We start from the raw sequence: 27,030 nt of genomic DNA on the forward strand, positions 1-27,030 counted from the left end.
GAGGATGTAAACACCTGCATCACTGAATGCATCATATTTAATACACAAGGTAAGGCCATGTAAGTTGCTACAGTGAAGTCACATCAATCCCTCTTGGTAAAGACACCTCAACCAGGGGAGAATGGATGCTCCTCAGGGGACTGACTGACTGACGAGTAACAACTCAGGATTGTTCCAGACATTTAGGCCCTCCAGCACATTGCTCTTTCTGCCAAAAAGCAAGGCCCCCCTATTTGTAAAAGGCCCTGCCCTGCCTCTCTTTGGCTGTAGTTCTGGATCTACTATATACCCTCCTTTAGGTCTGTAAGGAACATGTATCACAGATGGTCCGGGCTTTGCTTTTAAATTTTGTAGGCCCAGGTCCTTTTGTGCTGTTGGCCCTTCGTCGGTGCTAACTGACCCCAAGCTCTGGTCAGCTGGTGAGCTATCTGTGTCTTTATTTTTGTAATGACAATCAGCCAGAGAGCAGATATACTCTTTGGTTGATTTCTGTCCCTGAAATGGTTTTGAAGGCTTCTGACGGATAGTGGGGAGTACTGGCAAACCAGATGGTCTTCGAATCTGCTTTCTAGAGTGCAGCTGATCTTCTTTAGTATTTGGACACACACTCTCATGATGGCTTGGAGCATCAACTGAAGACTTGCTATTCTTCCTGGGGGATGATGACACGGGGGACGCAGAGAGTGCACTGGATGTGGATATAGGAAACTTCTCTGGACATGGTCTTGGGGTTTCTGTCCAGTTCCTTTTATCTTTGAAGAAGGTTTGCTCTGCAAAGGTCAGCAAAGATGAATTAAAGCAAAGAAAGTGACCCATATATCCCAAAACATGAGTGAGTGCTTTTGAAAGCATTATATTACACTAGTGTATGTTTAGGCAGGGACATGGCACTTAAAAAATCCTGAGGAAAAAAGTGTTTTAAAACCTTACTTTTTGTATAAAGCCTTAAAACTTTAATAGAAGTTTGGTAACACGTTATAATACCACCACCAAAGGGCCCAAAGATGTAATTCTCCTGTAGATAAATGGAATTTCAATGTATAATTATTTGAAATTATAATGTAATCATATTTACCTACAAATACATACTAGAATAAGGGGGTAACAAGTCAGGTTTTTAGAAACAAAGAACTAATTAAACTGCATGTAAATGTAAGAACTGTGTCAGTAATTTCATGGTCATTTTGCAGAAAAACTAACAATTTACACCGTAAATCTGGGAATGTTGGGGTGTAAACTTTTTGGAGTGTGAGCAATATTATGGAGTGGATAAATCTTGCCCGTTTACATCTTTATTTAACATTCATTATGCCTGTGAGTGTGTGATGGATTTTCTATTATTCAACTATCCTTTGAATTCCCTATAAAAATGTGATGAGGACTGTTCTCCCTTACCAGCTTGCAAGAAAAAATAAATACTGCCAGAATTTGCAGGCCCATGTTACTTTATAATGATTGAGCCAAGTCTAAATTATTATTTTTCTCTCTCACAATCCCTGTTCAAATGTAACTTTTAAAAGGAGTGCACAGGAAAGGAGTGTATCCTTTTCTATAAAATACCTGGAAGCTAGGAAATATTAAACCATTCCATAATACAGCTCTGCAACAAACTTACAATGTAAGCTAGGGGAATTTTTTTTTTTTTCAAAATTAAGAAGAAATTTTGCAGTACTTAAATATATATATATATATATATATATATATATATATATATATATATATATATAATTTTAAGTACTGCAAATATATATATATATATATATATATATATATATATATATGGAGAGAGAGAGACAGACAGACAGACAGACAGACAGACAGACTGCAATTATTTCTTCTTTCCCATAAAACACATACGTTTATATACTACTTAAAAATACCTATAGAATACTTTGTGCGTCCTTTTCCGGTAAAAGACCCACAGTTTAGACACTATTTAAAATAATTTAGCCACTATTTACCTACAATGTACAAGTACTTCTTGTTTCCTATAAAATATGTAAAGTTATATACTGTTTAAATTCCTTTTATGCAGTTCTTAAAAATACTTACATGTACTTACAGTATGAATATTTCTTAAATAAATAAATAAATAACAATAAAAACTGTCACCCCCTTATTCTAGATATGTGTGGTTAAATATAATTACGTTGTAATTTCAAATGAAATGCACTGACATTCCATTTAATTACAGAGGAATTACACTCTCAGTCATAATAAATTTGACTGATAATTCTGTAGAGTTTATGTCCCGGTAATTAATTGAAATACAGTTAACTTAACATAGGTGCCCTGAGCCGTTGAAAGAAAGCTTCCAAGTTTGTCTCTACAAGGACTTCCATTAAGGTACTCCTTAACATTAAAAACATCGCATTTACCAGACTGGCACTGATACCGGAAGATGACCTCGTTGATGTCTTTTAACTGTTCATCGTCGCTGAATTTGATCATGTTCTCCACATGTGCACACAGGAACCGTGGGATGTCATCTGGCTGCGCCAGGAGAGCTGCTCTGGATAAACACTCCAGCAAACTTTTTAATCCATGAGGTGTGGAATTACTTGCGTCCATCCTTGGTAGATAGTGGTATCTTTTCCGAAAACAGTTTGGGGAAAACTACTGCTCCGGAAATGTTTTGCGCTTGTGTTAGGAGCAGAGTTTGTGCTGTTGCCATGGAGAGAGATGACAGAGTTCTAGAATACCCAGAGCATTTGTCAGCATATAAGTGTGCTGATATCGAAAAAGAGGTTATTCACAGTGCACACAGTCACTGCATTACTTTACAACTATACATGGTATTCAGACTAGATAAATACATGGGAAAGGCACCTGCTTCCAGGTGCACAGATTACCCTCGCTATGAATGGAATATAGACTTTCTTTGTCAGAGCATTTTCCCCTGGCTTTGCAATATCACCAAATTGAATTAATAGATTATTAAACACACACACTCACCGTAATTAAAGCTGCAGGTTGTAAGCCACTTGGTGTGGAAAAAGCGACCGTTTCTCATTTGACCAAATAATACGGTGATGAGCCGTATCGGAATACTGGGAATTACGAGGAACCCCAAAGGCAGCATCAGCTGGGTTCAAACCAGATGGAGGCTGGTCGACGCGCTGTACACTGGCTTCTGCTGCTTAACAACACAGGGAGGACAACACACACACATACTGTAGAGCAGTGGACTGTGGGCTCCGTCGTAACGCTGGGCGCTGCTATGCTAAGTAGATATCGTTGCTGGTAAGATAAAGTCTATCATGAGTTGAGGGTTAGTGTCTCTAACCGGGCTCCGAGCCATGCGTGAGCCGAATGAAGTTTGACAGGCTAACGTCGGGTTTAGCTCCCTTTAAGGAGCTAGCAGTGTTGGCTACAAGTGCCGCCTGCCTCTAGCTGCCAGCTCGTGAGAACCGCTAGCTGCTCGAAGCTGATAGTTAAATATTGTGACCAGTCGGCTAACACGTTAGCTGTCAAGCCTGAGATGGTCAAGCCTTATCTTGCTCAGTAACGTGTACGTCTGAGGGCATCCCTTTGCTCTCTTTGGTAAGCGAGCTGACCGCAGAGAAATGGCTTTCATTTGTTAATTGGCCGTTTATGCCAGCAATGCGTACTTCATCGTCTCTGAACACCGTTAGCTCGCCGGCGTCGGATTACTGCACCCTGTGGCACAGCGGTGCCCTGGCCAGAGGCGTCACACATCGCGTTTCGCATAATGAGTGATCAATATGTCAAGGTTCAAGTCGAGCAAATGAAATCATTTGGCGAAGATGAAGAGAAGGAGGGAGTGGATACAGAAGAGCAGGTGCCGGGCTCCTCTCCTTCTGCCTCTGTCTCACCAGATCATCCCACCGGCACAGATGCATCCAGCACCTCTCTTCCCTGCAAACAAACAGGTAAAAGTCGGAGTAAGCCAGGCAGAGAGGACAAGAGACACACTTCTGATGTGGCATCGCAAGGCTCTGTAGTTTCCTCTGAGAAAAACTTAAACAGACTGGGGTATGAGCGGACGCTTCAAGTCAAGGGAACTGGAAAGATACTGCAGCGGAAGTCAGAGCCCAATGGCAACTATGTCACCATCCACACATCCAAAAACATCGAAGAGATGCGCAGAGAGGAGGGATTCAAGCTTGCGAAGAAGAGGAGACCTGTGACGGTAGACACTTCAAAAGCCAAAACCTCTTTGGAGGCACTGAAGATAAGCATCAAGCAGCTAAAGTGGAAAGAGGTGTGTTACAAATGGACTGTCTTTTTGTGGTGTCTGTATCCATGTGCTGTGTAGGTTTTACTCTTGTGGTAACAGGACAGCCAGTGTAGCCAAGCACCAGTTCATGGAAACATCCCGAGGAAGCCCAAACCCAAACATCAGCTTCATTCAGGTGGCTGTGCATGTGTAACAACTGCTTTCTTACTGTTGTGTAAGCATGAGCCAACAAGAACCGTGTCTGAAGTATTTAGTTCTACCTTAATCCACCGCCTGGCATCTCTAGTCACCTCCTAGTTGTGCCAGGACCGGTGTGACTGGTGGATCCTTGAACTGAGGCTTCTGGTTTTCACTTTGTACTGAACCACTACAAGTTAGAATATTTTTTTTTTACTCTGTGTTTAATAGCTGTCCCAAAAAATCCTATTATTGTAACTTCTGCTGCTTATAACTATTACCGCAGTGGACAGTCTTCTCTTCACTTTTCCAGCTCTGCCATTTTATTACAGGGCGTTCCTCTATGAATAAATATAAGTCACAAAACTTATATATATTCAGATGATGGACTGAATCTGTGTAGGAGTGTTTGAGGTTGTAAAAAAAATGAGGAAATAGATGACAACAGCAGAACTGATGCAGGAGTGAGTGGATTCCTAAAGACAAGCGACTGCACCAGCACTGACTGCTGCTGTATAGTTTTCACTGCTAAATGCACTTTAAAAGAAAAAGAAATGTCATGTGGATTTTTTTACCAGCGGCGACAACAAGGCTTGTGTTGTTTTTCCTTTTCTGAGTCATGTCTCCCTGCCTGTGTGCGTGTGTCATCATGGCAAAATGTACTCCTGGAGGCACTTACTGTACCAGGAACTACGAAGATGGTATTCAGTAATTTGGCTAGTATTTATACTTCTATTTATGATTATAATCTGTAACATAAACATGTTACAAAAGCACAAGATAAACTCAGAGATCTGATGAAGTGGGTAGCGGAGAGTTGTTTTAGACCATGTATTTCAATATGCATATTAGACAAATATGTAGGAATGCTTTCTTGCATTTGCGCAATATCTCTAAAATTAGAAACTTCCAAGAGTACTGACAGGGACTCGAAAGAGAGAGCATATTTCTCCCTTACTGGCTTCCTTTCATTGGCTCCCTGTTAAATCCAGAATCAAATTAAAAATCCTCATCCTGACATACAAGTTCTTGAATAATCAGGCCCCATCTTGTCTTAAGGACCTTGTTGCAATGCATCACCCCTATAGAGTTCTTGGCTCTCAAACTGCGGGCTTACTTGTCACTGTAGAGTATTTAAAAGTAGAATGGGAGGCAGGGCCTTCAGCTTTCAGGCCCCTCTTCTCTGGAACCAGCTCCCAGTTTGGATTTGGGAGAGAGACGCCCTCTCTACTTTTAAAATTAGGCTTGAAACTTTCCTTTTTGATAAAGCTTGTAGTTGGTGCTGGATCAGGCTGCTGGGGGTTTCCCCTGATGCACTGAGTGTTTCTTGTTCACTCACCTTTTTAACTCTATGCTTACACACCAGTCTGCATTTAATCATTAGTTATTATTAATATAATGCTGTCTTTCAGTGGATGTCTTTTATCCTGTCTCCCTCCCCTCACCCCCAACTGGTTGCAGCAGATGGCTGTCCCTCCCTGAGCCTGGTTCTGTCCGAGATTCCATCCTGTTAAAAGGGAGTATTTCTTCCAAGTGCTTGCTGATAGGTGGTTTATTTTGTGGGATTTTCTTTATTATCATAGGGTCCTCACCTTCCAATGATAAAGCGCCTTAAAGCGACTGCTTTTGTGATTTAGCACTACACAAATAAAACTGAATTGAATTAAGAACCAGTTTTAAATTGCCAAAATGTATCAGAATCCGATTCAGTCTCCTCCCTTTTAACAGGAAGAAATCTCTGGACTAGGATCAGGGAGGGGCAGCCTGGCTAGAGGGGAGGAAGAATATACTTCTTATTTTTTTCCTTCTTATATCTGTATAAACAGTTGTAAAACAGTGGCTTCACATTATTGGCGGTTTTCTACTTACTTTCTATACTGTCATAAAAATTAGAGGCAGACAGATGCACCACATTTAATAGAGCAGGCGTTTACCAACTCCACCCACCCTGTTGTTACATCTGGTTCTCTGTGACTTTGTCCAATTCACCAAAAAGAAATTCAAGTTGACTGGTCCTCATTTTGCCACTGTAGAGATCTTGGAAAGTGAAAATACTTGAGCGTGGTGGTGCAGTTCTGCCCGACTAGCCTAACTTGAATGAAAGGTTTAATGCTTTTATTACAGCTTGTTGCCTGGCAGCCACTTTTTTCAGCTGTTTCGTGGACCAAAATCAGTAAATTGGCTAACTGGTAGCTGCAAAGTATAATCACTTGTTATCCTTTAACTATCTAGATGCTACAAGACAGGATTGCCATCAATTTCGCCAGGAGCCTGAGAATTTCAGTCCACATGGGTCCAATGTATGAAATTACAGCGGGTGGCTGTTGATGTGTTCTAATTGACAGCTGTCAAACATTTATGTGCAGCCTACTTGATCCCATTCTTCTTAATCTGAGCTGTAAACACCATCTGTTAATTTTGAATGTGATGCAATTAATACCTGCTATCAGGCATTATTACCCATCTTTCATTATGCATGAGAGGTGAAAAAAGACAATTCGTTGAGACAGGCGAAGTAAACACTCCTCTTATCCACGGCAACCGTGCAGCGACGCTTACAGCTCCTTCAGAAAATGACAGACAGAAGGCCTATACATTACCACACCTGGTCCGCACCGTAACCCCCAACAAAGCCGGTGATACTTTAGATCTTGTGTCATTTTGAAAGTAGCTGTCAACCACTCTGCAGGGGCTGAAACTGAAGCAGGCAGGCTGGTTTTGCCATTATTGAATGAACATTCTTTCAGTGAGTTGTAAGACACGTAACTTTATGAAATTTGTTTCAGCAATATGTTGAAAAAGTTTGTCAACATTTTAGAGACTGATGGGGCTTTTAAGGTGCATCCAGATTGCCACGTCCCTACATCTGCACTGTCAGCTGACTTTCAGCATATGGCATTCTCTTAAACAGTGGGAAATCATTAGCCTTAAAGCTCCTCTAATCCAATCAACTTTTAGTCCTCTTTGAGGGAGAGAGGATGCCAGGGTGAGGGTCAGCTTCGGAATATTAGACGAATGACCCCGTGCATGTCAACACATGCGTGGAATTTTCATGAGGATGCCGCAGACTAAGCTGACGTTCTGAATCGATGCGTATGGATTTCAAAATACTTCACACCTAAAGGCTTCCTTGGAGCTTCTGTTGGAAACTATAAATGCTGTTTACTGGAGGCATGACAGATTGGGTGCAACTTGAAATATCTATGTTGCAGCAACCTTTAAGCCAAGTTTGTTTTTTCCCATTAACCCTCTACTGCATGAGATGCATCAAGTGGCTCTGAAAGCTAACTTTTCCCATACGTCACATGCTAACCAGTCCATGCAAACACAAGAGGGCTATTTTTGTGGTGTGATCCCTGCTCTAAATAATGACTAAGTCATTAATAAGATGTTTATCTTGCAACGAGGCAGCAGAAGTGGGTCGAGTCAAAGTAGAATTTAGGCTCGCGATGGTGTGCTGCTGACTTACCAGTGTAATCTGATGAAGCCCTTATGATGTAATAAAGTCACAGCCTCTGTGACTCAGTTCTTCCCAGCTCCGTGTTGATACTTTGAACTTGCCAGCTCTGAGATGTGTGTTTGATTTATCAGCTGTGAGGAATCTTTACAATAAACTATTTATTTGAGCATTCCTGAATATAGAACGCAGACAGTGGGGAGCAAATTCAGTGTTGAGTCGTGCTGTTGTCTGCATGGATAATATGGCAGATGACTTTTGGATAACTCTGAGATTTTAAGTTTATCTACAGTTTTTGTACAGCTTTATTTGTAAAAAATTCACATTTATTATTTGTGAGAGAATAACTCTCCTATTAACTAAAATTGTATTACAAGTATAAAAATCTGAGAGTTTAAGGGCTGAAAACTAGAGATTGTGCACATAATTCATTCTCAGAGTGACTAATTGTTCATCTGGCTTTTATTTTGCTTTTTTATTGCTAGATACAGGGTGGTAGTGCTGTGCGATACTGCAAATTTTATATAAAAATAAATACATGGCCAGTGTTGCTGATACCACTGCCAATACCGATACTTTTAACACCGATACTTTTAACTTATAAAGTCAGCTTATGTAGAGTCAATACAAAAGGTTTTAGACATTTTTCATACTGCATGTTTGAGGTGTATTTTTTCATTTCCCCCCAAAATTATTTATGTAACACAATTCAGTGGGATACATACTGAGGGTAGAAGCAAAGTATCACTCTATCATGCTAGCATCAATCCAATACCAATACCAGCACTGGTATGTACTAATACTGTGGCTACTATAGACTATTATCAATATTTGGATCGATTCCCCACACCTCTGCTAGGTGGCTTCTGTGTGGTTTGGAGTGTGTGCGTGAGAGCGAGCAGATGAGGCGTAAAGGACAAAACTGTGTTCCCTGTGCCAGCAGGATTTCCTTGCTGTGTAAATCCTCTTTATAGTATCACTTCTCCTCCTCTTTCCCAGCTCTTCACAACATAACACGCACTTACCTGCCATCTTTGGGCAAGATTATCCCCGTTCTCTCGGTTCACTGCAAGGACAAAACACCTTCCTAATGTCCTGAGCAGTCCTAATAGATTAGCCTTCGTTCTTGTTTGCAAACACAAGTTGCTTAATGAACTGTTCTCATCATTCTGTATGTTTTCAGCCCTCTGTTATGTCTCCCTTTCACTGTTCTTTCTTGCTTTTTCCCCTTCAGTTTCCTTTAGGAAGGCGAACAGCCTGTGATATCTACTGGCACGGCGTTTCCTTTCATGACAATGAAAATATCGTCTCAGGGCAGGTCAACAAGTTCCCAGGTATTTCACAGATTCTTCCTCTCACCTCTTCTTATCTTGCTACCACCTGCAGCAAATCACATATTATTTATTGTAGTATGGATTCAGGGTTCTGCTATCATAACCAGGTTTATAGTGTTGTCCTACATTACCTCAGGCACTTTATTCTGAGCCAACAAGGGTTGTTAAAATGGTTAATAGTCCTTCTCTGCAATCATTCTACTTATTGTGAAACTGGCTACATTTACTGAACAATTTACACTCGCTGTCAACAACGTGCTGGAAATACTCCTCAGACAGATTGGTCCACATTGCTGTTTGAGTACACTGAACTCATTTTCTTGTTCAAGAAACCAGTTTGAGGATATTTGAGGTTTATGACATGAAGCTTTATCCTGCTGGAAGCAGGCACCAGAAAGTGGGTAAACGGTGGTAATAACAGGCTGGACATGGTAATTGTGAATACTCGGGTAGGCTGTGGTGCCCAAAGAGTGCTAAGAAAATATTCCCCACACCATTACACCATCAGCAACAGCTTGAACTTGATATGAACCAGGATTGATACATATTTTCATGGTGTTTACACCAAATTCTGACCTCCAGCAGGCCACTGGGGTGGATGCCTTTGACTCATCAGACCAGGCGACGTTTTTCCAACCTGCTGTTGTCCAATTCTGTTTAGTGCATGTGAATTGTAGCTTCAGTTTCCTGTTCTTAGCTTACACAAATGCCACATGTTGTGGTCTTCTGCTGCTGTAGCCCATGGTTCAACATTTGCATACAGGGATGCTCTTCTGCATACCTTGGTTGTAATTAGTGATCATTTGAGTTCATTGCCTTCCTGTCAGCTCAAAACAGTGTTGGAAAATGATTAAAATCACCTTTCTTTCCCATTCAGATTCCAAATTTGAATTTCACCTGGCTGTCTTGGCCATGTGTATATGACTGAATGCACTGATTTGCTCCCGTATGATTGGCTAGTTAGATAATGGTGTTAATGAGCAGTTGAGCAGGTGCACTTAACAAAGTGACCAGTGAGTGTAAAGTTAATGTGACTGCAATCGTGTATTCAGTTTCTTATGTAAAACTGTCCTTGCAGGAATGATCGAAATGCTGCGAAAGATCAACCTCAGCAGAGCAGTTCGGACTATGCAGGAGTTGTTCCCAGAAGAATACGACTTCTATCCCCGTTCCTGGATCCTGCCTGAGGAGTACCAACAGTTTACCACACAGGTAAGTTTAAAATAAATTAAAGAAAATTGACACAAATAAAAATGATGACATTGGATAATGAAACAGTTGTTAAGCGTCTTTAACTGTTTTTCTGTGTAACTATAGAAGGGAAAAAATGGAAATTGGAGTTCTTCCAAGATATAATTTTTTACTTTAATCTGGTAAATTGAGTCCAAAAACCTCTTCTCATGTGGGGAAATATCAATAATAGTGTCTTGTTTGAAATAAGAAGCAAGGAGGAAATTTAGTTTGCTTGTGTTAATGATAAAGATAAAAGAGACAGATGAGCTGTTATTACCATAAACCACAACTAGATGTTGGTCAAAATGAGAAAAAGTCAAATTGTTAAATGGGTAGGTTGAGTCAGCTGCAAAGGCAGACCACAGCAGGCCTTGTAGAAGCATACCAGTGATAAGTGCAGTAGTAGCTGTATTAATTTTAGTGCACCAGGTGTCCTACAAATTGAGTCCAAACAGCAGCAATGACCTTAATAAATTTATTGAAATGAGTCGTTATTACCTTTTGGGAATGGCTTTAACAATACAAATATAGATGATCGGTTCACTCATGGATGGCTCAATGTTTCTTTCAAGTTTTCCAAGTTAGTCCAAGTGACGAACAGATGCTGATGTTATGTAGTCTGCTCATATTTTTCTTGGTTTTGTAAATAAAAATGTGTGTTTTATTATCTGCATATACTGTTTGTGCAATATTAAGATTTACAGTATCTAATTACAAAAAATCATTGTATTTTCTTCCAAAATATTAAAATATTAAAATAGCTTCTAATTGAGATTTCATTGCAACTGTATGTTATGTCCAGCAGAGGGCACCAGAATATTGCTTTTTATCTTATTATAAAACCTTTAGGCCATGACTCAGTATTATAAAACAAATCAGGCTGAAGACAAATATATAGTGAAGACAAATAATAATCCACTGAAAGATTGAATATTCATCTTTTAGGTAGAGGTGAAAGGCTCGGTAATGCAGGTAAATGGAGATAAAGTATCTGAATTTCACGAGTGGGACCACGCCTCCAAACACGCTCCTTCCGGTTTTTATCTATATATGATCCCCCAGTTCTACAAGCTGTTTGTTCTTGTTTACGTGCCTCAACTTCCCTCCCTTTTTCACTTCTTCCACTTCTTCACTTCTATTTAGTATATGGGAATCTGCCAGGCCTGGGAGCCGCCACCAGTCCCCTTCGAGCCTTCCCCAAACCACAGCTCAATTCGCCATTCTACTAGAACGGTGTCAAACCTAAAATGAGGACATGGGCCCAGCGAGTGAAATGTGAGCTGTTTGCAAACCTGAGGTTACCCAAATCTTTGATTACTACTTCCTGTGCAGATGAAAGTTAAGATAATGAATATATTTAACTGCACTGCTTATAAAAAATTAAAGGAACACTGTTTAATCAGAGTATAGCATCAGGTCAGTTAAACCTGTGGAGTATTGATCTGGTCATTTAAGTAGCAGAGGGGGTTATTAATCAGCTTGAGCTGCTTTGGTGTTAATGAAATTAACAACAGATGCGCTAGAGGGACAGCAATGAGACAGTGGACATCACTGACATTTTTTCCCCTCTTCATCTTTTCTGACTGTGTTTTTTTTTTTCCCCCCATGAGTTTTGCATTTGGCTAGGGCCAGTGTCACTACTGGTAACATGAACCCCACAGAGGATGGCACATCCTAGCAATACGTACCATTGCCACAAGGGTTTCCAAGGGTTTCCTTCTACAACATAGTCGTAGAAGGCCTTTGACCCATCAGCAGGACCGGTATCTGCTCCTTTATGCAAGGAGGAACAAATGACCTCCAGCAGACCATTGGTGTGAATGTCTTTGACCAGCCAATCAGAAACAGACTTCATGAAGGGCCCGATGTCCTATAGTGCCATAGCCCAACACCATGGAGCCCGATTAGTATTTGCATAGAGTACCAGAATTGGCAGGTCCAACACTGGTGCACTGTACTTTTCACAGATGAGAGTAGTTTCCCCCTGAGCACATCTGACAGACGCGAAAGGGTCTGTTGAAGCGATAGAGAACGTGATGCTGCCTGTAACAGCATGTTTGGTAGTGGGACAGTGATGGTCTGGGGAGGCATATCCATGGTGGAACACAGACCTCTACAAGCAGCGGCACCCTGACTGCCATTACCAGGGACTGGAATGAAATCCTTTGGCCCATTTTCAGGTTGGTGCAGTGGATCCTGGGTTCTTGTTGGTGCACGGCAATGTGGTGAGATTATGTAGGCGGTTCTTAGAGTGTATATTTTACAAAAAGAAACAACTGAGTAATTCACTACAACTTTTCTCCACCTATCTGTTGCTACTGCTGCTGAGACAATGAACAATAACCGTTTTCTACAGGTTCTATGTGTTTCATAACAAGTTGTTACGTTCCCAGTTCGTGTGGTCTTTCAACAGGCTGTTTCGATACCGCATCAACAATATAAACATGTTTAAACTTCTTTGACTCACACTCAGTGGTGTACCTTTTCCCTCTGCTGCAGATTCACATGGTGAAAGAGAAGGATGCTACAGTGAATCCCACTTTTATTGTCAAACCAGATGGGGGCTCTCAGGGGGATGGTATCTACCTCATCCGTGACCCTAGTGACCTCAAGCTCATGACGGGTTCGCAGGCCAAACAGGGCGTAGTCCAGGAGTACATCCAAAAGCCGTTACTTATTGACAAACTTAAGTTCGACATCCGGCTCTACGTGCTTATAAAGTCCTTGGAGCCGTTGGAGATCTACATTGCCAAAGAGGGACTGACACGTTTTTGCACCGAGCCGTATCAGGTAGCCACGATGGTGTCAGCAAACTGTGCCGTGAAGCTGTGACTTTAAAGGTAACAAATTTCGTTCTTTTTGTTTTGTTTTTTTGTGTGTTTCTGCGAAGGAGCCAAGCCAGAAGAATCTTAGCCACGTCTTCATGCACCTGACAAACTACTCGCTCAACGTCCACAGCGGCAACTTCGTGCACTCAGACAGCCAGAGCACCGGCAGCAAGCGCACTCTCTCCAGTGTGCTGTACAGGTTAGCAGCTAAAGGTGTCGACATCAAGAGGGTGTGGTCGGACATCATCGCCCTTGTCATCAAGACTGTCATCGCCGTGGTGCCTGAACTTAGAGTCTACTACCAGGCTGACATACCACCCGGCAAACCAGGACCCACGTGCTTCCAAGTAATTATACAGTTAAAAAAATATAAATAAAATAATCAGATAAGATTCACTTTATATTGATCACATGTAGATATTTTCTTAAGCCTTAATTACCTTTTCATCGATCCTCATTATTTGTATATATTTGAGAATTTTAAATATATACAGTATAGAAAGTATGTTGCTGACATTCTGTGGGTGTGTTTCAGATATTAGGCTTTGACATCTTGCTCATGAAGAACCTAAAGCCCGTACTGTTAGAGGTCAACTCCAACCCTAGTATGAGAATCGAGCATGAGCAGGAGGTAAGAGTGAAATGTCACCAGCAACATCATCATATTATGAAAGCCTCTTATTTCTTTTTGCTGTAAGCAGTACTTGCCTTTTTTAGGTGGCACCCGGAGTTTTTGAATATGTTCCCAGTCCGGTGGATGAAGAGGTCAAAGTGGGCGTGATCAGGGACACTCTGCGTCTAATGGACCCAGGCCACAAGAAAACCACAGTGTAAATATATAGACTTGCCTGCACACACACACATACAGACGCATGCACAGCCTGAAGTCCTTGCATTCTTGTCTGCATGTTCACTTTTTAAGGACATGATATCTCACTCTTCCCATCCCTCCTCGGAGTCCTGCTCTGCACTGCTCAACAGCTCTCCCTAAGCTTGTTAAATGGAAAAATTAAATTCAGCTGAGCCGTGGTGGAAATTCACACATTACTGTACGAGTCTGGTGGCTCAATCTCTCTCTGGCTGACTGGCCGTGTGTGGTGCCTGACAATAAATCTCCTCCTACATTAGGTTTTTATTTTTTTTTGTTTTCTCGCCCTCAGTCTGTTTTTCTTTATGACAATAGGATTTACAGCTTCTGTTCGGCCACCATCTCAATTTCTTCCCTTTTTCTCACTTTGCCCATCCTTCCCTCGCCTTTTTTTTTCTTTACTCTCCTCCTCAGATTATTCTCTGTATCGGAAATTCTTCTTTGTTGTGCAAGTTAGAAAGATCTGGTTAGGCATATTGCCCACATAACTGCTAAAGTCATGACCACTAACATGTTAATGTGATTTGCTTATTTTAAATTTAATCTTAGATTCCCATGCATTGCTCTATTTTTGTGCATCTGTGTTCTTAACTCGTTTATTGAGCTAATACACCATACACATTATTATATATTGAAAAGCCAAAGACCCCTGATCCTTTAATCTAAAGTCCCTTACACAATACTGTGCAAAAGTCTCAGTCAACCCTCGTTTCCTTATATTTTGCTTCCAAGGATCCAGACTATGTTATTTTTAGAGTACTCTTGACTAATAGTTCTTCAGGCTTTTTGAAGGTCTTGCAAAGTTTTTCTTTGGACTTTGGCTGCTTCGTCACTCATTTTCAGTCCAGTCTTTGTGCCTGACCAGCTCCGAAGGAATGCTTTTTTACTCTCTCTCTTTTTTTTGTTAAGTCACTGAACACTGATTTATGAAACATTTAAGCATAAAAAGGCACCAACAAGGTGATTTCCAAAGAGCTATTAGCTGACAATGTGGCATATCTCAGCATGGTGTGCAGTGTGTCCTTAAAGACTTTGAGGAAACTGGAAAAATGAAGGACAAAAGAAGTTGGGGGAATAAAAGACTATCTACAGAAGATGAGCAGTATCTGAAAGTCATGTCCTTGGCTGAGGTTACGCCAAATTACACAAGAACTGGACTGAAAATCAGTGGCAACAGATCTAATGGAGTGATGAATCCACTTCATCCCTTAGTGCAGCAATGATCCCAAATATACTGTGAGTGCAGTAAAAGCGTACCTGGATACAAAAATAATGAAATGGAGCACTATCAGTCATGTATTGGCCTCCCCATTGCCCAGACTTCAACATTATTGTAGCAGTGTGGCATCATCTAGACAGAGAAGAGAACAACATCCAAAAAGGAGCTTTGAGTGTCCCCAGAGAAGCGCAGAGAACTATTCCTGAAGACTAAAAGAAATGAGAAGAAAATTTGCCTAAGCGAGTTCGGCCTGTGCTCGAGAGTAAAGGTGGTCATACCAAATATTGATTAATATTGTTAGAATTGTGCTGTTTTTGCCTTATATGCTGTATTTCCACTTCAGTAAATTGCTGCACATACTTCCCATTTTCCTAGCAAAGAAAAGAGAGGGGTGGCTCAAGACTTTTGCACATTATTGCTTGTATTATATTGGCTTAGAATTTCACATAATAGTATGTGCATGCAGCTGGGTACCAGTAACAAAGTTGTAAGTAAATTATTAAGTACATCTCAGAAAAGATATCTCAAATCAGCACTAAAGAAAACGTAATGAAATGATCCTGATATTTTATTTAAGCACGTGATTATTTTAACAGCAGTTATCCAACCATGGTGCATAATTAAAAGGAAGCAAGAAGATTCAGAGTATCTTTAAGTCACGTTGTGATTACAGGGAATTGTTCTGTCAGCTGTGCAAATGGTGACAAAGTCTTGTGGTTGAAAAGAGAGTAATGGTAATCATGTCCCAACTAGCCATTGCTAATGTTTATTAAATTAGCCGTTAGATTGGCTCAGCGCCGAAAAATGTAATCATCAGCCAACAACACAGCCGCAAAAACTGAACTCTGTAATCATTCAGCTCCACACAGTGCGATTGCTGAACACATTAAATGCCAGTATGTCTGTGTAGGTTCTCAGTCATCCAGGTCATGGTAGTCTAAGAAGCTTGGAAAGAAAAGCAACTGAAGCTCTCATCCGAGACGCTTCTTCAGTTCTAAGACCAAATGGTGGAAAGTCCCACGTATTTAAGCCCTAGCGGAAGTTGTCCCTTAAGGCAGTCGTTGACTCACTATTGATCATGTGACTCATCACATGAACCATGCTGTGACAAAGGGTGTGGGTCATTATCTGCAGAGGTTTCGGTTGAAACTGCTGTGAGACCTTGACTCACCCTATCATATGACCTATTGAGATCAGCTGACGCAAGATGTGGATTGTAGGAGGCAGACGGTTGGTGTCTCGAGCTACTCGAGTGGACAGATGTGGAACTAAACAGTTAGACAGTGTAACAGGAGAAAGTCCTGCTAAAGTAAAATGCATTGAAGGGGTCAAATCTGATCTATGACTGTACACTGACTATGCAGGTGCTCCAGTATCCCATAATACTTATTTCAGTGCTTTTGCCAGAACCCAGTAAAACTGTTATTTATGATGCTGGATAAAAAGTCTAAAGCGGCATTAGGAGGAATATACTTATGGACGTTAAGAACTAGGAATTAATCATGGTTTGGCTGGTATTTTAACAGTTTTTGAAGTCACAGTTACTCAAAATTAAAAATCTCAGGGATCTAGTAGATTATAGGTTTGTTAGAGAAATCCTTTCTGCTTCATACAGATTTGGTGCTCTCTCTCTCTTTTTCTAAAATCCTGCAGAATTTAAGATTTATTAACAAGCAGTCGTTGTGGAGCACAAACATTGTTATGGCAAGTTAAGTAATCTGTTTACTGCACAGATGGTCTGCCAATAAGAAAATACGTGCATTGTGTTTGCTGACAGCCGGTCTGCAGTGGGATGGATGAGATCCAGTCAGTCAGAACACAGTTCAGACTGAATTCAGCCAAGTATGAATTTTACTGGTTTAAAATGAAGTGAAATGACGGCGGGAGCTGACCAGGCACACGTGCTAAAGAGCAGCAGCTGAGTTAAAAAAATACCCAAAAAGCTGAGTTGCTGTTTAAATGGTTCGAGGCAGGCTTATAGAAGAGAGATAAAGCAAATATGAAATGGCAGAATAGTTGGCGGTGGAGGGAGGAGGGGGGGTAAGTGGCATTTTGGAGAGAAGGGCGAAGAGATAAATGAGGGATTCTAAGAAGAACTGGGTGATGGTATCAGTGACTCTCAGACATGCACTTCTCTCCCCCAGCTCATTAATCCTATGTATGATGTCTCTGAGAGTGATTTATGAGTCATTATGAGAGGTGAGTGTGGCGGGAACAAAAAAAAAAAAAAAAAGTGAGATCCGTGGCCATACCTAAAATAGAGGGCGAGGCACATTATTAGAAAAGCACCATCTGGATAAAAGGAAAGAAGTTGGATGGAGGGAAGTGAATTGTGTTTAAAGTTGAGGCTTTTTCTCCAGCTTTCCCACCGGGAAAACCTCGGAAGAAAATGCTTGCTTTCTGACAATCTAATTATTTACACGCACGCACACACACACACACACACACACACACACACACACACACACACACACCAAGATAAAAAAGGTTTCCATTGTCAGTTAATGACAACGAATTGGGTACATGTGCTTTGCTTTCTGTGTCTTTTTTAAAAACCTCCCATTCTTCACCTTTTCCTCCTTCGCTTCACCACCCATCAGCTTTTCTCTCCCTCTGCAGGAATGTTTGTAGACATTCGCCTCACTGTCTGTCTGCCTGTCAGCTTCTGTTGAAGACGTGTCCGTTTTTAGCAGAGCCCGTCCTGTCTAAATAGATGTGGGTGGCGTCCTTCTGGCTTCGAGGGATGATTGATTCTATTAAACATTCAGCAGCGCTCGCTCAGTGCCATTCACACTGCTTACTAATTCATGGAGAACGAAACGGCCTCATAAAAAGTTGGCGGTGTTCTTATCCCCTTGAGTGTTGCCTTTTGTTGTATGCGTGTCTTGATGCGCATGTGCACGATTGCAATTGTTCTTTTAGCCCCTGCTGCACACTCGCACAGGTGTTCTTTACTTGTTCTGGCTTTTAGTTAAGTTTCTTTTATAGGGATGTTTTAAGGTCACAGCACTTCATGTTCCAAAAAAGAATGATGAAGGTATAATTTGTTCTGACCTGCCAGGTGAGAGCGAGGGAAGTTGTCAGTCAAGCACAGTGTGTACACACCCAAAAGACTTCCCAAGGACAGAAACGCACAATCCTTGCAGTTTACGCTAATTCCCTGTAAAAAGCATCCTGTCCCTGAGGAATATTACAGTGGGATAGCTGGTAGAAGGGACAGAGTGACAGTAAAATGGAGAAAACATGACATGACGGATTTTGAATTTGCAGCATGGTAACTAATCATAGCTGACTTTTTTTCTCTCCCTAAGGATTATCTTTATAACAGATGAATGTAAGAATTAAAAAAATAGTACCATTATCCATCACAGTTTTCCATTTTGCATTTATCTAATATTCATATATTCATTGTTTCGTCTGACAAGCAGAAGGATCTGAGATTTTAAAGTAGATGGATTAGTCTTGGTGTCACTTGTTTTTTGAAAGAAGAGCAGATTTGTTTTCATCTGATAAAATATTGGGCACCTTCAACCTGCATTAGCAGTGGAAAAAACTCGTGTTCAGGATTCTGCTCTTTTGAAGTTTTGACCATTAATGGACCATTTTTCCACAGTGTGTCTTTTTCCTGTCTTCCTCCCCTCACCCCTAACCGGTCGTGGCAGATTGCAGCTCCACCCTGAGCCTGGTTCTGCCTGAGGTTTCTTCCTGTTAAGAGTTTTTCCTTCCCACTGTCACCAACTGCTTGTTCATAGTGGGTGGTTTGATTGTTGGTGTTTTCTCTGTGTTATTGTAGGGTCTTTACCTTCCAATATACAGACCTTCGAGGTGACTGTTGTTGTGATTTGGTGCTGTATAAATAAAATTGAATTGCAACTTAATTACCGGTGTTATAAAGCAACATGCAGGCTATTCAGGTTGTTTTTAGCCTGTGTATGTTGATAACACGTTGCACTGTATTGCTTGCATGGAAGCACTTCAGTACACTGTTTTCTGATCCTGCTTATTCACTGCTTTTGTGTAACAGGAGGTCGATGGACTTAATCAAAGGTTCACGGACTTCTTTTGGTCACTTTAAGTAAACCAGTATGAGTGCTTTTATGTTGGTCTGCTTAATTCAAAGCATCATAAACAAACTTCTAAAAGCACAGCTCGTCCATCACCTAAGGTTGAAATTGAGTTGATGTTTTTACTGAGTAATAGAGAAGAGTGTATAGCCCAGTGGAGGATGAGTCTCATGTTGCTTCTATCAAACGACCAATCCTGTCTGGACCATTTAACTTGTTTGCTTTTCCAAATTTAGTGACAAGTATCAACTTTTTCCTCAACATGAAATCAACCCTTTCATTTCGAATCTCTTTCTTGTATCTGCACCTTGTTAGTTTAATGTTCACCTAGCTTGAAAATGAATCCATTCATTAATTTAAATTAAAGCTGTTTTGCTTTTCTTTGGTTTTTTGCCTGTTACTCTACACCAACAGTCCCCAACAGAGGGCCGGTGGGTTTGAACAAGGAGAAGAGATTCCCATGGAAGAAGAAACACAAGAGAAGAGCCAAGATGAAACGGGAACTTTGCCTTCGCTGTGTCTGAAGCAGGTCTACCCGAAGTACTTCAAGCAGTTCAACTACCTGCGGCTAGTGGAGCGAATCGCAGCTCTCTTCATACGCTTCCTTGGTGTGAAGGGCAACATGCGCCTTGGCCCCACTGCCTTTCGGACCTTCATCAGGTAGATACTATTATTTATTACCACCACCAAGGAGGTTATGTTTTTGGTGGTGTTTGAATGTGTGCCATTATTTCTGATCCTGATAAAGATTTGTAGGGGTGTACAGCGGGCACCTCTTACAATCCATTAAAATGTGAATTTGAATGACCAACATCTTCAAAATCAACTTAATGATTTATTGGTAGAAAATTGACACAAGGCCTTATAACTTATGATTCTTACAAGTGTGGTGTGCATTGTCAAGCTATATAAAGTACAGAATAAAGATTTAAATTGATATGTGACATTTAACCTCTGACCTCTCCTTCAAGATCAATAGCTTGATCTGAAGGTCAGAGTGATAATAATGCTAGATAGAGCTATTTAAAACTATGTTTCTCACTGCCATTGTTTGCATTGACAACATATAGGCATATAGGGAATGATGGATTGTTGAATCTAAATATCACGTTTCTTTGGACTTCTGACCTCTTTAAGGTCAAATAAGGCAAAGTTTCAAAAATGTCTTTCATCTTTAAAACTATGCTTACAGTCCTGCTGCCTCTGTTTGCATTGGTAATACACAGGAAGCGATACGGGTATATGGGGATTCTGATATCACAATCTAAATACCATTTCATATTTGACCTCTGACCTCGCTTTTACATTACATATCTGCCTTGTGGTTAAGTTGAGCCCAAAATTTGTTCTATCTTTAAAGAAAGGATTGTCACGAGAATGAGAATGAGCTGCTGAAGGTTTACACACTCAGTGCTTATTGTTATAAAAGTACATCTATGTTTCTTTATAAATAACTGCCCATGAAAGCTGGCACACTGTGTAAAAATGTAAATAAAATCACATACAGTGACTCAGCAGTGTTGGAACATGGGCAACAAATGACTGAAGAGTTGTGTGGTGCTAACAAAAGAACCTGGTGGAACATCTCCCAACAAAAGAGGTTAATAAGTGACATGAAGAGAGAATCCCAGAGAGGCGAGTCATGCCGAAGGAAAGATGCCAAAGGGGGCTCACCGTTCTGTGGAAAACTGCTTTAGGGTAAATCTTGCACAATTCATGCTTCTCAACATAAAATTGCAAATTTGGAATTTCGATGATATGCTTTACATAATATATATATGAATAAATAAATAAATTTGAGATCAATATTTTTCCATATCTAGGGAGCAAGGCTGGAATCTAATATTCAGTGGTTGTGGTCTTTGAATCTCCCTTCATTTATTTAAAGGAAGCATTAATGTTGAATGCTTTCTACAGGTTTCAGAGCAACCACACGATGTGTTTGTAAGCTAAGGCCTTGCATTATGGAGCTTATTTTAGATTTCCTGTAATTTTTTTAGGACTTGTAAACTGAGCGGAAGCAACTTCACCATGGCTTCTGTGGACATTCTCTACATAGACATCACACGCCGCTGGTCAGGCGCGACGCCCGACTCCAGAGAAGCAGGTAACGCCATACTCACAAACGCACAATAAATTATCACAAAGGGAAAAAATATGTGGAGGACAGAGAGCACGGGCATCCTCGAGACTCGGAGCAAATACTGTGCTTGGAGATAATTGCTTGTCATTCTTTGTCAGATTTCCACTGACACTGTAATTGAAATGAGCAAAGATCACAATGTGACAATGGAGAAGACTACCCGACATGAATTATTCAGACATTGCACCTTCCGAGGAATGTTTGCGAGGCGGAGCGGATGGATGGAGATCACATGGACGAGCATGGAGGGGCCTGTACGGAGGAGATTGTGGACTGAATTTAGAATGAGCTCATATGTATTCAGCAAAGCTGAAGTCAGCCTCTGTTATTGTGTGTGTGGGTGTACTGGAGGATTTGTAAGGGACCAAGAACTGGGATAAAACTTTGAATTCACAATTATATCTATTCCAGTTAGACTTGGGATATGCGACAACTTAAAAAAAATTACATATAAATGTTTTCTTGCACTATGGATCTCTTCGATTTCTAGGTGAAGAACAGAGAAAGTAGAAAAATCTGTAAAACCTAAAATTCAAGTGAGAGTCTTCAGAGATGGAGGTTGGACTTTCCTCTCGTCTCATTTAATCATTTAACTGAGTTATGCTTTAAAAAATGACGCCAGCCTCTTCAAGGCTACGACAAACATTTCTTATGTGTTATGATTACATATATAAGTTGTTCTACTCAACCTACAAACTACTGTAAAATATCCACTTTCAAGGTTTAGATCAGCGGTCCCCAACCCCCGGTCCTCGGACCGGTACCGGTCCGTGAGTCGTTTGGTACCGGGCCGCGAGAGTTGAGGCTCAGGTGTGAAATGTATGGTTTTCAGGGTTTTTATCGGTTTTCAGCGTTATTTTGTTATCGTTTTTATCGTTAACTCGGTTTTCCTGGGTCTTTTCATGTGTGTTATGAATAAATCTTCTTTTTTTCGGTACCGGCACTAGTTTTATTTTGTTGTATTTATCCGCGACACCTTAAAGGCCGGTCCGTGAAAATATTGTCGGGCATAAACTGGTCTGTGGCGCAAAAAGGGTTGGGGACTGCTGATTTAGATGATATCATTAACATTTAAGAGTATGATATTCAGACTTTGTATTGCATTACTATTAATACACTTTGTTCACCCTGTTAATGTTAATGAAACTAGCCTCAGTCACAGGCTGATCGTAGAGATGTCCCAACACTTACAAGTACAAAACTGTAGAAGTATAAATGTTGGCACTGGTGTCATCCTCTTGTGTAGGCTATGCCATAGATTCACCGTAGAAACGTAATTCAGGTGTGAGGCCTCACCGGCTGGTGACCCCTGGCAGCCTCCAGTTGCTAAAATGTGCATTCCATGATTGGTTAGCAGGTGGTTGCTAGGGGTTTACATCAGGTTAAATTGGTCTCTAAGGGAGTGCTATAGTAGCTAGCAGATTGCCTCTGTTGCCCATAGTTTGCATGGAAGATGCTGACTTGCCTGCAGAACCTCAGCATTTTCTCTCTGAGCTGCAGTGAAACTTGAAAGAAGTGCAGCAGAAACTGGAAATGAAGAATCTGTGCCTTCAAAGTAAAAGTTGTCCCTTTGTTGCGTCAACACTTTTCAAAAGGTGCAGGTTTCACTTTTAAGGCGAACAATCTCTGTTTCAAGTTTATTTCACGCTTTTCATAGCTTTGCTACCGCTTGGCAAGTAGTAGGAGTCTTTGCAGACCACATCGGGATCTTTAACACAAACTCAGGCCGACCATGGCAACCTGCCAGCAAGCAAAGCAACTACAAGCCTTTATGCCTTTTCAACCAGCCTCACACTAACGCCTGCCAGCAACCTCCAGCAAACACTCAGCAGGTCAGGGAATACACTTTTACCTAGAGATTGGTGGTTGCTAGGGGGTTGGCAACCAGTCTCCAAGCCTGTATGACTAGAAAACATCATTTGAGCAAATGCTGAACACTCTAACCTTCATAACAATAAGACTGTTGTAGGACTGTTGCATTACACAATGAGTCAACCATTTTTTTTAAAGAACTGTGACTATGCAGACATTTTTAAATCTAATAGGCTAACAGCAAACATTTCAACATTCATTAACTGTGGGCTGAAGGTCTCGACTGAAAAAGTGAAAAGTGAAAGTTGTGCAAAATTAGATTTCTATCTGGATTAAACAGAAGCACAGACCTCGGTCAAAGCAAATGCTCCGCTCTCCGTTCTAATGTGCAATCAAACGCCTCGTTAACAACCCAGCTTCATATTTTTTGTCAGAACAGTTTGGATCATTAAAAGCTGCTTCTTCTGCCCATGTGCTCCACTTCGCTGGCAGGTCTTTGCATAACAGCCAAGGTAATTAGGGCCCTTTAGAGGTGGTGACAGGTAGATTTTGTTACCTTTGGACAAGACCAGACTAGCTCTCCTCAGTTCTTTACCATCTTTTTGCTAAGCTAATGTAACTCACAGCTCACAGCGGTTTCATAGTTGCTGAACAAAAAAATGCTGTTGATCTTCATAAAGCTGCTAAGGTTCTTTCGGGAAATGTCAAGCTGTTCTCTGTGTTAGAATTGCTAGTTTATCACCTAGTAGCAGTATGAAAATACTGACTTAATGAACCTGGCCTTCTGCTTCACAGGGATGGGCTTGCAGGCGTTCGTCGAAGCCTTTTTCTACTTGGCAGCTCGCAGGTTCAAATCCCTGGCACTGAGGGAGCAGGTAGTGTCACTGCTGGAGCTGTGCGAGTCTCAGCTCGGGCCTCAGTCGGGCGTCGAGGAGAGGCGCTCTCTGAGCTGCAGCAGGGCGCTGCCGCGAACCGTCAAAACTCAGACGCCGTGCCTCGCCAACCCTCAGCTCAGCTCTCCGGCTCCCCTCCGAAGGGCGGCCAGCCAGGACTACCGGCATCAAAGATTCAAGCCTCGCTCCCTCAGAGCAAATGTGGAGAACTGATGAGAGGGAACTAGTCATCCAACCCCCCCCCCCCCAAACACTGCCTTTAGCATTCTCCACAGGAGCAGAGGAGTTAGGTGTCCACCCCTCAAGCCCTGCTGGCTGACTCGCAGGAGGACTGTTCTCTTACTGATTGCTTTTTCTTCAGAGGAGGAAGATGCCCGCAGGGGGTTGTTGGAATGGAAATGGAAGAAGATATAAGGTGGTCGGTGCATTTCCTCCCATCCTCCCGGTAGGATCATATATGAAGAACACGATCCGGTCAGGAGGAGGAAATGGCTGCTTTTAATTGACTTACTGATTCTAGAAGGCAGCTATATGCCTCCCTTTCACATTTGTCTGGTAACCCTTACGCTAAAACAAACTTTCTTTTCAGGGATAACATTAGACGCTCCACTTGAATCGATCCACACATCACACATAAAATAAGGAAAAGGGAGAATCCTCAGTGTATTATGTTCTTGAATTTGCACAGCAAATATTTCAGCTATATTACTTTTGCACAGAAATGGACGTGACTGGGCATTTGTGCGCTCAGTGTTTGAACCTGTGTGTGTGCGCGTGTGTGGTCACCTCTGTATTTATTTGCGTTTAGCTTAGCGGCGAAAGCCTGTTAACAGTGAGCGGCTCAGCTGTGCGCCCTCCACGAGCCCATTAGCGACGAGTTAAGTGAATAAGTATTCAAAGGGAAAAAGGGCCGCGCGGCCACTTATCCTCTTTCAGTTCAAGCAGCTATTCCAGTCAGGCAGCCGCAAGACCTCCAGCCATTATGTTCTTTAGGATGTAGCCACACAACTGCCATTGGACGTAGATGTCTAGAAATAATTGCATGGCGAAAATGTTTTACAGATTCTTAAATGAGATTTGGTTAGAAAACCGAATGCCTCATAATTCCAGAGTAAAATGGCAGCTGCTGCTGGAAGGTCGCTTGTCTTTTTTTTTTCTTTTATGCTAAAATTACTAAACCAATGAAAGACGTGCAGTGTGGGCAGTTTGTGGAAAACAGACTGAATTAAATATATAAGAGATTTCTGCTACACATACTGTAGGGCTAACTTATTTACTGTATTCATGATGTGAAGTAGATGTATGAGGTATTAAACACTGGCACATAACATGAATGACATGTATTGATAACACTATCAAACAAAATAAACACGTTTTGCTCTTTGAACTGAAGATGTGTGGGTTCGTGCGGCCGTGATAACGACCTGATATTAATGTACGACTCGTGTGCGCGCCATTGTTATCGCACCTTGGAGTGAATTCACCTGTGAGCTCATTAAAGGGCACCATTTGTCGCACATAATGGCACCGGGGTTGGCACTCTGAGTTGTTTACGCCGCCGTCTTCAACGAGGCTGATGGATGAATTTAAAAACGGCTCGCTTTTTACTCGCTTTAAGACGGCAGATCTGTTTCACAGCACAGCCATCTGCCAATGTTTCCCCGACCTTCTGTTGCAGAGGCTGCCAGTGCCAGCTGACGCTGCAGCTCCGCCATCTTTAGTCATCACGGTTCTTTTGTTGCTGCTGCTAATAACCAGCGGTGCTCCAAAGCGCTTGCTCGTGACCCCAGTTGGTGTGTGTAAAAGTACAGATTGGAAGAGTGTCATTACTATTATATCTTTAAATTCAAGTTCATCACTCTGTGCTTGCTTCGTTAGTTGTTGTTCTGTGTGAAGAGCCAGCCCATGGGTTTCTCGTTTATAAAATGAAAAGGCTCGTAGCATACAGTACCGTGCAAAAATCTTGTGGCACCCCTCATTTCTTTATATTTTGCTAGAAAAATGGAGAATCGATGCAGGGTATTATTCAAATGTTCAAATATAAATGGAAGTACAGTATATGAAACACAAATAATCACACAACTTCAGCCTTTTCTCCATTTCCTTTCCTTAACAGTTGTGTATTCTTATTCAAAACACCAGATGCATCAATTGGAGCTTTTTTTTGGGCTAGCTACTTCTTTTACTTCTTTTTGTCTTGTACTTCCTCAAATTTTTTAATGACATAGTGCACACCATGCTGGAAAATGACACATTTTCAGGTAATAGCTCTTTGGGGATCACTTTGTTGGTGCAAAAGTACTATTGTAAGTCTGTCAAACTGTATTATCTTTGGCAATTTTCAATGTGTTGCACTAATTAGCTAGGAAATCCCAACCATTAGCATTTGGGATGGAGCCTATCCCAGCTGTCGTAGGGTATGGATAGGTCGCCAGATGATTGCTAGGAACACAGAAAGACACCAATTAGCTCGATGTGCATGTCTTTGGACTGTGGCAAAGAGCCAGGTACCTGGAGAGAACCCCACAGATGCAGGGAGAACTCCACACAGAAAAGCCCTACCTGGTTGCTGGATTCAGGATCTTCCACGATCTTGCTGTGAGTATTTTTCAAAATTAAAGTTATTATGAATACAGAAAAATCTGGGCAGATTTTGATCCACTGTGCAATACCCGGGAAGTGTCTTTTTTTTTTTTTATTTTAAATTAAGCATTTTAGTTAGATCAAAACTGGATTGAAGGGGAAATGATGTATGCGCTCTGCATTGGATGGGAAACCATCTCATCTGAAGCAGGTGACTG

At 41.3% G+C, this 27,030-nt stretch overlaps 2 protein-coding genes across 4 annotated transcripts; one reads left to right on the top strand and one right to left on the bottom strand.

The window, feature by feature from the left end:
* On the bottom strand, nucleotides 1-3,089 carry LOC100702373 (uncharacterized). Its single transcript, XM_005454527.2, has 3 exons — nucleotides 2,956-3,089; nucleotides 2,379-2,664; nucleotides 1-770 (listed from the first exon to the last, which is right to left on the bottom strand). The coding sequence occupies exons 2-3, from the start codon at nucleotides 2,569-2,571 to the stop codon at nucleotides 133-135; spliced, it is 831 nt and encodes a 276-aa protein (XP_005454584.1). The 5' UTR covers nucleotides 2,572-2,664; nucleotides 2,956-3,089; the 3' UTR covers nucleotides 1-132.
* On the top strand, nucleotides 3,090-25,616 carry ttll11 (tubulin tyrosine ligase-like family, member 11). 3 transcript variants are annotated; one of them, XR_003220702.1, is made up of 11 exons: nucleotides 3,090-4,225; nucleotides 9,070-9,169; nucleotides 10,248-10,381; nucleotides 12,902-13,192; nucleotides 13,293-13,577; nucleotides 13,766-13,861; nucleotides 13,948-14,060; nucleotides 19,796-20,041; nucleotides 20,889-21,079; nucleotides 21,382-21,488; nucleotides 24,132-24,151. XR_003220702.1 is itself a non-coding variant. In XM_025908516.1 (11 exons), exons 2-11 carry the CDS (start codon nucleotides 4,103-4,105, stop codon nucleotides 24,440-24,442), a joined length of 1,806 nt encoding a protein of 601 aa, XP_025764301.1. In that variant the 5' UTR covers nucleotides 3,104-3,243; nucleotides 3,894-4,102; the 3' UTR covers nucleotides 24,443-25,616. The 3 variants fall into 3 exon arrangements, 2 of the variants coding, with proteins under 2 accessions (XP_005454582.1, XP_025764301.1); XM_025908516.1 differs by lacking the exon at nucleotides 20,889-21,079 and having other exon boundaries at nucleotides 3,104-3,243; nucleotides 3,894-4,225; nucleotides 24,132-25,616; XM_005454525.4 differs by lacking the exon at nucleotides 20,889-21,079 and having other exon boundaries at nucleotides 3,095-4,225; nucleotides 24,132-25,616.
* Nucleotides 25,617-27,030: the final 1,414 nt, after the last annotated feature.

Source organism: Oreochromis niloticus, linkage group LG7 (genome assembly GCF_001858045.2).
Source record: "Oreochromis niloticus isolate F11D_XX linkage group LG7, O_niloticus_UMD_NMBU, whole genome shotgun sequence".
In the NCBI taxonomy this organism is placed as follows: Eukaryota; Metazoa; Chordata; class Actinopteri; order Cichliformes; family Cichlidae; genus Oreochromis; species Oreochromis niloticus.

Coding starts and splice junctions, on each gene's coding strand:
- LOC100702373 (XM_005454527.2), bottom strand. CDS start 2,571: ATGGACGCAAGTAATTCCACACCTCATGGATTAAAAAGTTTGCTGGAG. Junction 771..2,378: donor CCGGTATCAGTGCCAGTCTG/GTAAATGCGATG, acceptor TGACCTTTGCAG/AGCAAACCTTCTTCAAAGAT.
- ttll11 (XM_005454525.4), top strand. CDS start 3,713: ATGAGTGATCAATATGTCAAGGTTCAAGTCGAGCAAATGAAATCATTT. Junction 13,862..13,947: donor GAATCGAGCATGAGCAGGAG/GTAAGAGTGAAA, acceptor TGCCTTTTTTAG/GTGGCACCCGGAGTTTTTGA. Junction 14,061..19,795: donor GGCCACAAGAAAACCACAGT/GTAAATATATAG, acceptor CTACACCAACAG/TCCCCAACAGAGGGCCGGTG.